This window comes from Onychostoma macrolepis, chromosome 21 (assembly GCF_012432095.1).
Source record: "Onychostoma macrolepis isolate SWU-2019 chromosome 21, ASM1243209v1, whole genome shotgun sequence".
In the NCBI taxonomy this organism is placed as follows: Eukaryota; Metazoa; Chordata; class Actinopteri; order Cypriniformes; family Cyprinidae; genus Onychostoma; species Onychostoma macrolepis.
In genome coordinates, this window is record NC_081175.1 from 24,754,779 (window position 1) to 24,769,684 (window position 14,906).

The window sequence follows — 14,906 nt, forward strand, 5'->3', positions numbered from 1 at the left end:
ATATCAAAGCAACACCCGCTAATTTGGCCATCTGCTAACACTATCATTTTTGAATTACCTTCACTAAAAATGTTTAAGTACAAGTACAAATAAATGAATAAATAAAATTAAATTTCCTGAAATGCCATTTGATTCTGCTTTCTAAACACTGATATCATGATTTTAAAATCACAAATTATTATATTCCATTAACAGAAAAATCAAATATATATCATATATTGATTTTTTTAAATTAATGAAAAACTGCAAATAATGTAGGTTTTCAAGCCTGGAAAAGTTACACATCAATTACATTTTTCTAGTGTTATTTATTTATTTATTTTTATTGCAAGTTTAGTAGTAACATATTTTATCAGCTAGAAATTACTTATTGCAATCAGATTTTTTTTTTTTAAACTGCAAATAATTTTAAAACTGAGTGAAACTGCAAAAAACAAATGTAGTGTTTCATGTCCGGAAAAGTTGTAAAGAGTAATTTAAGTATCTGTAGTGAATATAAATTCTAATACGATATAATATTAATAAATACGATGGAAATTTAGTGGTCATAAGCTAAGGGATGCCTGAAACCATTCTGTGCAAGATTCGAACCTACAACCTTTAATTTACCAACACAGATCTGTAACCTCTAGCCTATATCGCTCACCTTCAAAGCTTTCTTGCAGCTGGATAAAACAGCTGGAGCAGTTAAAAAAACTCAGAAGCCGTCAGTTTACCGTCATGCTCTGATTCTAAATGACACGACCACATCTATACGAACTCAAGAGTTCTGCTGACATCGATTTCTCCCACTTCTCTCTTATTTCATCACATCATTCCATTCCAGCAGGGCTTCAGAACTGAAACACACAACACTGCCATGGGAATTCATCCCCGCAGGCCATGACAGCAGCGCTAACCCGTAAACATCAATACAGCACGCAGAAATACTCTGCAACCGATTCTATCAAAAGCCACACAGTTATTTTTTCCCGCTTCTGAACTGGGCTTTTTTTTTTTTTCTCCAGATTAGCTGTGTGGATTTGTAGGCTATGCCTTCTGTTCCTCCTGTGCAGAATTGAATTGTTGGATTCGGTGTAATTTGATAACAGACAGTCGAATCTGGGCGTCCCGTCCGCCCAGCACACGCCCACACGTCGATTTACTACTACCTCCTGTACGTTCGCACACTTCACCTGCAATCAAACGGGAGTAATTACGCTCACGAGCAGGAAAAGGGTGTTACTCATTTGCTCCTGTAGATACACGGATGGACGGATGGATGGATTTGGGTTTAGCGCGAAGGATGCGCTCCGTGTGATTGATGCCGGCTGTCGCTGGGGGTAATTTTTGTTGTGCTGAGTATCGTTCTCGGTGCTTGGTAAAGCGTGTCCTGCTCTTAATAGGAGGTAATAAAGTTTGTAAGGGCTGATTATGCTTCGCTGTGATGAAACTCAAAGCGACACGTCTTTGTGTGTTTTTTCTTTTTTTTGAAGTCATGTGAAGACGCAGGTTGTGACATATGATCCGTGTGATGAAGGCGAATCATCAATAGTCCGAATTGATAATCTACTGAACTCAAATCTGTGCTGCTGTTTCTGACTCTAATTTGTTTTAATACAATGAGTTCATGATTGTCCCCATGGTTACTATAGATTAAAATAAATTAGAATACTAAATCATACAGCCATTAGTCTTTATTTCATTAATGCTGTATAAATTTACCCTATAACATTTGCGAGACATCTAACTGCTGCTGTCATTTTTAATATTGGTGGTTTAGATGCGCTGTGCGCGCTGGCGTTTTTCGCTCATGTTTATATTCTGCAGAGCCACAGTGATTATGCGTTCATATACCTTGGTTATTACGGGACGTACCCGCCGTATTGTGAGAAGGGCACACTGGCAGACCTGAATGCCGTGGCATTTCTGCCAGTTTAATGTCAATTACCCAGCAGGTCTCCTGAATGCCTGTGCGGACACTTATTGCTTTTTTGTTTATTATGACAAAGAAGTACAGTAATACCCAGAGTTGGAGGCATAAACTTGAAGATCGGAGTTTATCAGTCTTGCATAGCAAAACGTCTGACCGTCTGTTTGTTCAACACAGTACGGTTTGTTTTCAAACTTTTTTTTATGCCACATTTATGATGAAACTATAAAGGTAGCAGAATATATATTAGATTAGATTGGAGTAGATTACAGTAGATTCAATTTTATTGTGATATTATATACACACACACACACAGTGACAATAACATTGAATCTAATCTACTATATATAATCTAATCTACTATGATATAACATTTATAATTATATTCATGATTGCATCCATAATTATGTGAATTAATATGAAATATTAATTAATATTGTTATATTAATAATCTATTTAAAGTGAAAAATTAAAACAAATATTAAAGTTATGTTTCATATTATCTGGAAAATATTTACTAAAGATTTAAGTTGACATTTGATTTTTCTGTTAATGGAATATAATAATTTGTGATTTTAAAGTCATGATATCAGTGTTTAGAAAGCAGAATCAAATGGCATTTCAGGAAATTTTATATATATATATATATATAAAATCATTTATTTTAAAAATCATTTTACAGAAACTGCAACAACAAAAAGTAATTTCTAGCTGATAAAATATTTACTATTTTTTCTACTACTTAACTCCACAATTTTTATTCACTACAGAAATTTAAATGACCCTTTAACACTATTCCAGGCCTGAAAATCAACATTTGCAGTTTCATTAATTTTTAAAAGTATTTTACAGAGATTGCAATAACAAAATGCAATTTCTAGCTGATAAAATATTCTACTAAAAATTTAATACAGTACTCAACTACAAAAGTATATATATATATATATATATATATATATATATATATATATATATATATATTCACTAAAGAAATACAAATGACTCTATATGACTTTTCAAGGATGTTACCTTTGAAGGCAGACTGCAGGACAGGAGCCGGTTTGGGCGCCATCAGGATGCGGCGAGCATATTTGCTCAGGGCTCCGCTCTTCTCGTTTGGGACAATCAGCTGACGAACGAACCGTGTTCGGTCTCTGATGTCATAGTTCTGATCGTACTTGCCCAAGTTCAAAATGTATTGAGTCAGCAGTTTAGTCTGTAAGAGAAAGAAAGTGAGATAAAACACAGCCAAAACACACCCACACAAAGTGTGATTTGATTTTACCTGTTTGGAATTGGTCAGGTAGAGTTTGGCAGCAAGGTTGACCGTCTGGAGTTTGACAATGTCCTCCTCGCTGGTGAAGGTCTTGGCCATCTTTCGCAGGACGTCGGGGGCGATTTTAGGCACGTGTTCACAGTATTCACCCATCAGCCACAGGATGCTGGCCCTTGCCATCGACACCTAAAGAGGAAATGGACACAGTATACACAGAACATCATGTGTTAATTGTTAAATGAGAGTGCAGCTGCACACAAAATAACACTACAGTCGTATAATATTGCACTCGTGTCTCACAGTGATGTTGTCGAAGAGTTTGGCCATGTGTTTGATAATGTCACTATGCTGTGACGGCTGAGTCTGCAGAAGTTTCTTGATGACTACGACGCTCTCTGCGACAACAGTCTCTACGAAGAGAAGAAACACACCAATACACTGATAAGCCAATATACTATGTTTTTACTGTAGTAACAATAACTAACTGTAGTAACCAGTGTTGAGGAGTAACTAAGCAGCAACCTAACTACATTTTTGACATGCTCCTATATATAAATGTCCTCTCTTATATGCACAGTAGCTTTAGGGAGTCATTTCAAGTCAGATAAATCAGATAAACCAAGTCCTCGTGATCCATTTTGTAAGGCAAATGCTGCAGTTTACCATATTTAACACTTTAAATATTTAAGGAACTATATTTTAAAGTGTTTTCTACTTTTACCAGTTGCACACTGTATGCAATTTGTATGTCAAATATTATTTATGTTCAACTATATATTTAAATTTTGATTTATTTATGATATGCCATATGAGCAGCTACATTCATAGCAAAATCAACAAATCGATCAATTTAAAAAAAAAAAATGATTACAATATAATTAAATATAATTTCAATACATTGTTAATAATTTAAAAAGTTTGTCTTTAAAAAAAACATGCAAAAATATACACATACCTAAAATAATAATAAAAATAGTAATAATAACAATTATTTAGAATATGTCAAATGTAATGCAAAAATTCTACAATTATTCAAAGAGAAATCCATTAATATATTTTTTTGAATAAAACATTGTCTAAAAATTGACTTTCAATTAGAATGATTTAAATTCAAGAAATTCTTCCATAAATCACAAATCGTTTTCTCTTTTCCCCTTTCAATAAGTTATATTTAGAAGTTTTAAATTTTTACACATATACATAGAATTTTTTTTTTTTTTTTTTAAATATTGAGACTGTGACATGCATATTCACGTTTTCATCTCTGGAGATAATGGCTTTGTCTTTATGGTCAATTTTGTCTTTACACTGCAAAACATTGAACTTCATCATATTGCCATCTGGAGGCAACCAGAAGCACTGCTGCTAATAACTAAACAATAACTTCAAAAGCAAAAGGCTCCAGTGAGGTTAGTGTGTGATTACCGTCTCTGTTGGACAGCAGGAGGACCAGGCCGCTAAGGCAGGTGTCGGTCACTTCAGAGATGTTAGTGGCACAACGGCCGATGGCCTGGATGGTGGCTGCCGCAAACGGCTTATCTTGACTCTTCACGTACGTCTGGAACACACATATAGCTGCTTAAAACTGCTATTCCTCAGCTGCATTTCTAAATCTTACGAGCTGTCTACCAACACAGGATTTTTAGGCATCATAAAAGTATTCAAACTTCAGCATTTACCACAGACTTCACCTTAAAATTCATGTCAAAAGTTTTTTTTTTCCCCCTTCAGAATCAATTTAATTGATTAAAATTTACCTGGAATTCTCTCAGTATGGTGGAGATGTTTGCTTCATTAGCCAGGTTAGTCAAAATCTCCAGCTAAAGGATTTAAACAAAAGCGAAAAACATCAGAGAAGACACAAAATATCAGCAGCAGATATGACACAGTTTCAAGACTACTGTGCATTAACACAGCAATTCAACAAAAACACAAAGACTGAACGAAAGAAAGTTTATGTTTTACCTTTAGTGTTTTGATGTGCGTTGCATCTGTAGACCTTACATAGAAGCTCTTCATGAAGGGCTCAAACATTCCCTAAAAACAGCACAGCTATTACCTCAGGGCTACATCAGATAGTAGTGTGTACTTTAGATTCTTGTTTTTAACCTTAGTGATTACCTCCGCTCCGCGTCATGCCTAACAACACCCCTTTGCTGTTATAAATTCACTGTAAACCATGTCTTCTTGAGGCTTAATGTTTTACTTTACCACACTTTTTAACCTGCATACCTCAGTTTTAACATAGTTTATTGAAGAAAATTTCTCAGGACTAATTTGGCTCCACCTCAAATTTTAATTGAGCATTTACTTCGACTGATACCTCAGATTTCACCTCAAGGTTTTTCTTAGACTTTACATCAGTTTATTTGTGAATTAATTTAGGCCTATACCTCAAATTTTAACTCAGCATTTGCCTCAGAAGATACACTTAATTTATCACACATTTTAATGTTAGATACTACTCTTAGTTTGCTTGGTACATAACTGAAGCCTACGATTTTACCTCAGTGTTTACCCCATATCTTACCCTGCAATTTACTTCATATTTTACCTCATGATTTCCCTCAAAATTGAGGCCCATCTCTGATTTTATCTCAGATCTTACTGTAAGATTTACTTCGGGGGCAGTTGTGGCCTAATGGTCAGACTTGTAACCCAAATTTTACCTTGCAATTTACTCCATATTTTACCTCTTAATTTCTCTTAGAATTGAGGACTACCTCTGATTTTACATTAAGATTTATTTAATATTTTACTTCATGATATCCCTCAAAATTAATGCCCACCTCTGATGTTACCTCAGTGTTTACCTCAAATCTATCCTTGCAATATACTTCATATTTTACCTCATGACTTTCTTCAGAATTGAGGCCTACCTCTAATTTTACCTCAGCGTTTAACAAATGGACTAATACATTTAGGCCTAACTGATTCCAAATCAATAACATTGGTTCATAATATCTTCAGATTTCATGAGAAAAGCAGGATGAATGTTTCAGTGAGTCTGTAGTACCTTCCTCTGAATGGACATGGTGGCAATGTTCTGCAACACAATGTACTGAACTTCCCTAAAAGAGCCAAGAGTGAAACCAAAAACAGGAATTAGATTGACAGGTTTGATCTTGATATCATCTCCATCTCATTTCTCTCATAAAGTGCATGTTACCTGTGACTCCTCAAGAGTCTCACCAGGGACTTGGTGATGACGCAAAGCTCATGTTTAGGAGCCAAATGCCAGTAGAGCTGTGATACTGCCATCACAACCTGACAAAGAGAGATGATTAATGTTATAAATGAAGAGCTACGCCTTTAAATGTTAAATGTAAGGTACTTAAAAGAATACCAAAGAAACTAAAACACGATACTTTTTCCATGGTATGTTTTTATAAAGGGAGAGAAAGGTGAGAAAAAGATGGGTGGACATAAAACGTAGCTCATGAAAGAGAGACAGATTAATGGAAGACGTGGTGGAGAGTCCCAGAGACATGTGAAGTGAGAGAAAGAGGAAGAGGAGGGTTTGAGCGAGGTTGAAAAAGAGATAGATGGTGATAGATTAGGAAGCCTTCAATGTATGTAATGATTTTGTCTTCCCCAAATTACTTTGACCCCAATATACGAACAGGACAGCAGACTTCAACACATCAACTGCTAAAGCAGCAGAGAGAGAGAGAGAGAGAGAGAGAGAGAGCTGATAAAGACAGAGTGCAGACTGAGTGTAGAACAAAGCAGGACAAGTTTTAATCAAAACATATCACACACACACTACAAAAAACACACATACACACAGACCTTGAGCTTCCAGGTTGATGGAGCACTCGAGTCACTCTGTGTGTGTGTGTGATGTAGGAGGGAATAACGTTTTCTGAGCACATTTCTAAGCCTGAGTGTGTGCAACATGATGGAGTTGTGTCTGATACAGCCTTGGTCCCGTTAATATTCTGATGTACAAACACACACACACTCGTACTCAAACTCAAAACACACACACTCAGGTGCGTCCTGAAGGCCTTCGCTATTGCTCAGAGTTGAACAAGAACGAGCATAAGAGAGGGAGAAAGAGAAAACTGGAGAGCGCAGATGCATGTGGAAATGAGAGTATGAGAGCGTCTTACAGGAATATTACAGAAAATATAAGAATTAATAAAGAAGACACGATGAAACTATCAGCTGAAAATGGTTCAAATGGAGCAAACCCTACCTACAGAAATTAAATCAGCAATAATTGACTAAAAGTTCTGTCCATCTTAAAACTTCTTTTTCTTAAAACTTTTGAGAAGCGAAAAAGGAGATATGGCCTAACCATAAAACAACTGCTTGTATATAATTAAACATTTAAGATGTTACATTACTAATATTTGATATATTTATAATTAATATATAAATGATCAAACGATATAACACTCCTATATTTCCTATAGTTTATTCTTAATAATAATAATAATAATAAAGTCCAAAAGTTTTAATGTAATAATTGTTGTTTGGGAATTTCTTTTTAAATTATTTTACAATTGATTATTATTTAGTTCATAATATCATTTATTATTCTTATTATATTTTAACAAATATTGATACAAAAATATTAAGCAATAATTATGATTATTGTTGTATAAATATTCAAAATTTGTATTATAGATTTATGGTTGATTATACATGTCCAAATTATGCTCAAATTATATATAATTATGCTTTATATATTATGCTCAAACTATATTAAATGTAATTGATTAATATACTTGTATTATTATTAATAAAAATAATGTAAAATGTAAATAATAAATATTTTAATTATTAATAAATAATTAACTTATTTACTATATTAGCTTTTGACACTTAAAATAGTGATATAATAATAATAAAATTAATAATTAATATTGTTGTATCAATATTTAAAATTGCAAAAGTTACATTATATAATAGTATAATTACTGCTTTTATGATGACAGATTTGGTCCAAGAATATTATCCAAGTGTTGTGTACTCACTGCAGTGTTTCTGCTCTGCAACAGTGGTTTAGTGTTTCTGAGCAGGAGTCTGTGGTCTGGATCCATGATGTACGGCTTGGACTGGTCCACTCTTCTCTCCTCCTCTGAATCATAAAACGTTTTCTCGCTGTTCTCGTCAAACACAGCGTCCTACAATCAAACACCCAATTGGTGAATAAAAACATCTAAAAAAAATCCAGAGGTCATTAAACCAACTCTAAAAATGATTAAACGGAACACCAGCAACTTTCTCTCCTGGGACAATCACTACAGTCTACATAACATCAGTCCGAGTTACAATATCAAGTCCTCTCAATCCCTCCTTCCTACCTGAAACCCTCAATGCTAGCTTTGAAAAAGAAAACAAAATGAAAATCAGATGAGTCAATTTCAAGCAGCAATTTGTGCTCAAATGAAACCGCTAATCTTGATAGCTGAGCTTTAAAAATATGTCAAATAATAATGAAATACTATTTGTGCTTAAACACACACACAGACAATAGCTGACCTCTCTCCACGGGCTGACAAACTGCGTCCTGGCGTATCGGGTCAGCATGTGTATGATGACCACCTGACCCCACTCCTCCACGTCCACCAGCAGGTTACACAGCTTGCGATAGTTCTTATGGATCAGGTCGATCCGGTCCGGACAGACCTCCTCAAACGCCATCACCACGCTGCCAGCAACCAGCTACAAAAAACACATGATAAACAGCACGGTTTACAACTTAGCCACCTGTTACAAGACTTTCATGTACAGTAGTCAACATTTGAAGTGGATCAAAAAAGTTCATCAAAGTTGTCCTAAGGCAAGAACGCATTTTGGTTTTAAGTTTTAGGACAACTTTGATGAAAGGTTTTGATCCACTTCAAATGTTGACTACTGTATTATACATCAGCTTCAAGTGTTTTTTCACTATGTGGTACAATAGTAAAGTCAAGTTTAGAATTGTTGTTTTTTTGATTGGCTGTCAAACATTCCAGGGGTGTCAATCAAATAACTCTGAACCAATATTATATAAATAATATTGATTTATATATGATGAATCAAAATATAATATGAATAATAAATATGGTAATTTGCAATAATTTACTCTGGGCTACTGGATTATTCTGGACTAATTACATTAAATTTTCATTAATTCAATAGTTCTGGTGTTAAAACAATAAATTACAATTTGTGAGACATGAAACATTCAAGAAATGTTCATGGAACAATTAACAGCTAACCACATCTATATCCACCAAAAAACCCAAATTACCCATAAACATTTGTGCACCTAAATGACAAATCAACAGACCAGTGATTCAAACAACCCATTAGAAAACATTAGGGAAACATTATATTTAATTACACTGATAAACACAAATAACAGCGTATAAACAAACACAAAAATTAAAAAGTAAAGAAAAGCGAAAACAAGAACTGAGTGGTTAGTTAGTGCATATATTATGTAATATATATATATATACACAGTGTTTCCCCTACCATTATTTTAGGGGGCGGCCCGCCCCCTCAACGGCACCCCCCGCCCCCCTTGAAGGTCAAGTTAATATTATTTAATTTTATTTTCTCTATAGTGGCGCACCAGACCACAAAAGAAGTCATTCAATGTTACCTTCCCTATAGAACAGGTCTATACCTTGTTCTTTTATTAAACAAACTAAATAGCCTTATGTTATTTATCTTATTTGCACGAGGGCGTGTCATTTCTGTCTCTACGTTACATGGTCGCGCGCTCTGTATCGCGCGCAGCGGAGTTCCGCCCCGGTTCGCGCGCGCGCACACACACACACACACACACACACAAACGTAAGCACACACACAAGTGAGCACACTCCCACTCGTATTTGTAAATATTAAGCCGCAAAACGTGTATTTAAATATGACTTCTGCGTGTCTCTGTGTTAATGTATGGCGCAGACGCGCGGGTTTGTTTACTCATACAGAAGCGCGCGACGCTTGCCGTGATATTAACGCCTGTCGTCTCACTAAATGAGGACATAAATACATGAACAACATCTCCAGAACTGCTCTGAGAGTCACTTCATGAGAATTTGAAACTATCCTCATATCATATACACAAAAAAGTAAAGGTATTCACGGCAACCCGTCAAAATAAAAGTTCGGTTTCACTTGAAGACATTGGGCAGAACGTAATAGGCTACTGCTACTAAAACTATTAAAACCTTATCTTCAAGGAATAATCATACAATGTCTTCAATGTTATTATCAATATTAAATCCCCTTTATTTTTATGTCGGGAAAAAACAGCATAAAAATGCCCTCCCCTCCCCACAAAGCTGCCGCCCCCCCAAAGCCATAAAACTAGGGGAAACACTGAGATATATATATATATACACATACACACACACACACACATATACATACAACCGGTCAAAAGTTTTTGAACAGTAAGATTTTTAATGTTTTTTAAACAAGTCTCTCCTGCTCACCAAGCCTGCATTTATTTTATCCGAAGTACAGAAAAAAAAAAAACAGTAAAATTTGTAATTTTTTTTTACTATTTAAAGTAACTGTTTTCTATCTGAATATATTTTAAAATGTAATGTATTCCTGTGGTTTCAGAGCTGAATTTTTTGCATCATTACTCCAGTCACATGATCCTTCGGAAGTCATTCTAATTCTAATTGTTAACAGTTGAGCTTTTTTAACATTATACACTATACCATTCAAAAGCTTGGAGTCAGTATCATTTTTTTTTTTTTTTTGGGGGTAAAGAAATTATAGAAATTAATACTTTTATTTAGCAAGGATGCTTTAAATTGATCAAAAGTGATGATAAAGACATATGTCACAAAAGATTTCCATTTCAGATAAATGCTGTTCTTCAGAACTTTCTATTCAAAGACACCTGAACAAATTCTACGTTTTATGCTTTGATACTCGTGGAAAGTGTTGGTTTGAATATTAGGTAGTATTGTACTGTAATTTCACCTAACTGAACTTCGCTATAAATATATATATATATATATTACATTTGCACACATGAAAAGAAGAACAAAAAGCATCTGTACACATTTACTCTTACACTGTGTCTGAAGTTATAAAACTGTGCAGTCACACACAAACATATGCTGCACACACACACACACACACCACAGCTTCTGTGCAATTATCACTCACCCGCTTCTCCTGCAGCAACCCTAAAGTTGTGCTGGAGGTTTATAATTGCAAATTAAGCTGATTAGGTTATATATGCGTCGTAATTACAAACCTCAGTGTGGTCTCAAAACAAACAGATGCTTGGAAGATGACAACCTGTTCTGCTTCCCACCAAGCTAATATAACACACCACTCTCACTTTAGACTAATGAACTACAGTATATGAGAGAGAGTGTGTGAAAACAACACACAGAAGAGTTTGAGCAGGTCAGGTGCTTCATTCATCATCATGTGACTTCAATTCCAACTCTGAGGAACGAAATTACATGTAACTGATCACTTAAACCTTTACAGAAAGGCAGCAGCCATGAATTAACTCTTTCCCCACCAAACACAGAATTTTCTGGGTTTTCACTGTTATACACTCGCACTGTTCAAAAACACAGACGAGGAAGACACAGAAATGAGCGATCTCATAAGCATATGCATCAACAATAAACAGCACATAAATGAAAACTGCCTAATGTTACTGAGTGAAATGTCGATCCAGGAAGTGGTAAAGGACTGTGCGAACTTTGGGTGTGCAAATGGAAGCGATCTACTGCATCTTTGCTCTGATCATCGTGATCCAGATGTAGTATTTGATAAAAACGTGATTTTCTCAGCTTTTTGCTCAAAATGTTGCTTTTTTGTGAAACTTACCTACGTTCAAGTGTTGATAAAAAACAAAAAGAATGCTTGAAGCTAGAATAAAACTTTTTTAACAGTTTAAAAGTAGAGGCTCTGTTCTTTATTTTGATGCATTGCATGTTCAGATATTCATACAATATAATATTCTGGGGGCCATGAAATTTTAGTGAAAATCTTCAAAAACGCTGGCGGGGAAAGAGTTAATATTTTGCAACATTTAGTCTATTATTTACAACACCAAAGATGAGAGTTTGGCTTGTTGAGTTATTCTGATAAGCAATTTCATATATATATATATATATATATATATATATATATTATTATTATTATTAAATATTGTAAGCATATGTAATAAGAATTTTATATATATATATGAAATTGCTGATCAACAATTTACAAATAAATTAATTTATAATATTTAAATGTATTTATTTTATATAACAAATACAATAATATCATATACCAAAATCTAATTTATATAAATTTTTCTTGTTATTTGCAATTTATTTTAATTTTTGATTCTTGTTTTCATTACTATACAATTTTAATATATGAATATAAATTTTCTGATAAACAATGTACTTTTATAAATATTTATATATTGTATTATATATGTTGAATTTAATTTAAAATATTACATACATTTATATCAATTAATTTCATAACATATACTACTGTATGTGCAATATAAAATCTTAACTATAAATGTTAATATATATATATTAATTGTGTACCATCAATATGGTACACAACAATCCAATTCAAGTCAATATGATAAGCGAGTTAGGTCAAAAGTAATCCAGAAGTAATCAAAAAGTAGTCCGACTACATTACCAAATATGTGTAATCCAAATGATGTATTCAAGTTTATGGAAAATGCAACACATTTAAGAATCTTAATTTCTTTTGTTCTATTTCCGTTTCATCATTAGCTAGCGTCTCCCCATCTTTCCGTTCCCATATTACCCAACAAGAGCTCCAAGGTAAACTCCATCCACCATCAACAAAGCTCTTACTTACACACACCTCATCAACAAAGCTCTGCTATCTCTGCTGCTTGACAAGACCTTAATGGAAAAATCACACTAAGCAAATGGTTCCTCTAATAACAATAAATTTCCTGTAAAATTATGAAGGGTACAGGACGTTTCCCTGGATCCATTTTGTCATGAATTCTAATTAAGGCCGGGCCGCACTGACGGGAGAGGAAACAGGGAATGCTGGGTCATCAGCGAGCGAGGAGAGATAGAGAGAGAGAGACGCTGGAACGACGCGGCTGTGATTGATGCTGTGCTCGCCGGTCAGACTGAAGACACACATACGTGCTCATATTTCATCAGCGGCAACACATCCCCGCCAGCTTCCTTTAGCAGTGTACAGGGGAAGCTCGTAGAGATGTCTATTATGTCACAATAAACATTTCCAGCGCATATTCGGGACGCTCTACAGGTGAAATACAGCTCTGCGCTAAAAGCCTATGAGGACGGTGCTAAAAAAACATGACAACGTGAGCTGAAACCCCACACACATAACTCAGATTTGAGGCCGGCAGGAAAGTTTTAAGATAATGTGTTGCTGAGAGTTTGTCCAAGGCCCTGGCGGGAATGTGTTGAGCTCAGAAAGTGTTTATTTTACTGCCAGAAGTGTTTTAGATAGAGAGAGGAATGGTGATGGAGGGAAGTCAGACAGAAATGAATGTGGTGTTGTTACGCCATCTGGTGGCTGTACACTGTAAATTAAAGTTAATGTAAAACCGTGCATTAAACTTGATTAGTTTAGTTCAGTTCAGCTCATTTGTACATTTATAATGCACATATTAGAATATAGCTGGTCAGATTGTAAAAACAGTCAATTTCACTCTGCTAAAAGCTAAAGAAAGGTTTTTCAATATTGTACAGGCAGATAAAAAAAATAAAAATGTATTTATTATTTTAATTTCTCACCTGTGTTTAGAAGTAGAATGAAATGATATTATTTGTAATTTAATTTAATCTAATTTAAATGTATTTAATTTAATACTTTTGTGTTACCGTTATTTTACTTTATTACTTTTAATTTACTATTTTATTACTTTTATTTTAATTTACTTTATTGGTTCCTTGTGGCAACTAGTTGTTTTTTTTTTACATTTTATTTTATTTCAGTTAAAGTTTGATTTTATTTCTGGTAACAACCTTTTTTATGGTTTTAGTTAACTATAATATCCCTTATTTTTAAACAAACTTAAAAATACAAAAACAACATTTTATTATTATTAATTAACATTTCTTTTTTTTTTTTTTTTTTTTTAAGAATAATATTTTTTAAGTTTACCCAATTCAGTGGAAAAAATATTTCATAAAGTAAACATGCATATTTATTCCCATTAAATCTAAATAATTTGTTTAACATTTTCATCACTAATAAAATTGATGATAGTAATAGACATAGAATTAAAAAACTGGTGATGTTTGTTTGTGTGTGTGTGTGCGTGCGTGCGTGCGTGCATGTATGTATGTGTGTGTGGAGATTTTACCGTGCTTTTGTCTTTCAGGAGTTTCTCAATCACTTCGATCAGATGCTCTTTCTGATCCGGGTCTAGACTGGAAGACAAAAGCAGAGACCTCTATAAAACACTCATTGGTTAACATTCAGTGACCACATCTGTGTGAATGTGTGAATTACCTGTAGAGTTTCTGAATGGCGTGAGCGGCGGTTTTCCGCACGTAAGGTGAAAGGTCAGCGGATGCTTCTTTGATGGCCAGCATCATGATGGGGACGATGATGGGAACTCTGATACTGGACAGGACCCTGAGAGCGCTCGCTCTGATCAGCTGATTAGGATCCTACACACACACCAATGATGAAGACGTGTTAAGTTAGTGCTGATCTAAAATACAAGCAAACTAGTGCTGCATGATCTGGGGAAAAATCTAA

The 14,906-nt window shown here is 34.4% G+C and overlaps 1 protein-coding gene across 1 annotated transcript in view; it reads right to left on the reverse strand.

Annotated features, from left to right (window-relative positions):
• The window catches only part of ap3b1a (adaptor related protein complex 3 subunit beta 1a), a 66,116-nt gene that overhangs the window by 36,159 nt on the left and 15,051 nt on the right, over positions 1-14,906 (reverse strand). The window contains exons 5-16 of the mRNA XM_058758186.1: positions 14,655-14,815; positions 14,506-14,572; positions 8,682-8,864; positions 8,174-8,323; positions 6,358-6,455; positions 6,205-6,259; positions 5,154-5,225; positions 4,946-5,008; positions 4,614-4,746; positions 3,489-3,598; positions 3,198-3,374; positions 2,942-3,128 (exon numbers count right to left, since the gene is read on the reverse strand). Of these exons, the coding sequence (XP_058614169.1) occupies positions 2,942-3,128; positions 3,198-3,374; positions 3,489-3,598; positions 4,614-4,746; positions 4,946-5,008; positions 5,154-5,225; positions 6,205-6,259; positions 6,358-6,455; positions 8,174-8,323; positions 8,682-8,864; positions 14,506-14,572; positions 14,655-14,815 (1,456 nt within the window). The remainder of the gene's footprint in view (positions 1-2,941; positions 3,129-3,197; positions 3,375-3,488; positions 3,599-4,613; positions 4,747-4,945; positions 5,009-5,153; positions 5,226-6,204; positions 6,260-6,357; positions 6,456-8,173; positions 8,324-8,681; positions 8,865-14,505; positions 14,573-14,654; positions 14,816-14,906) is intronic.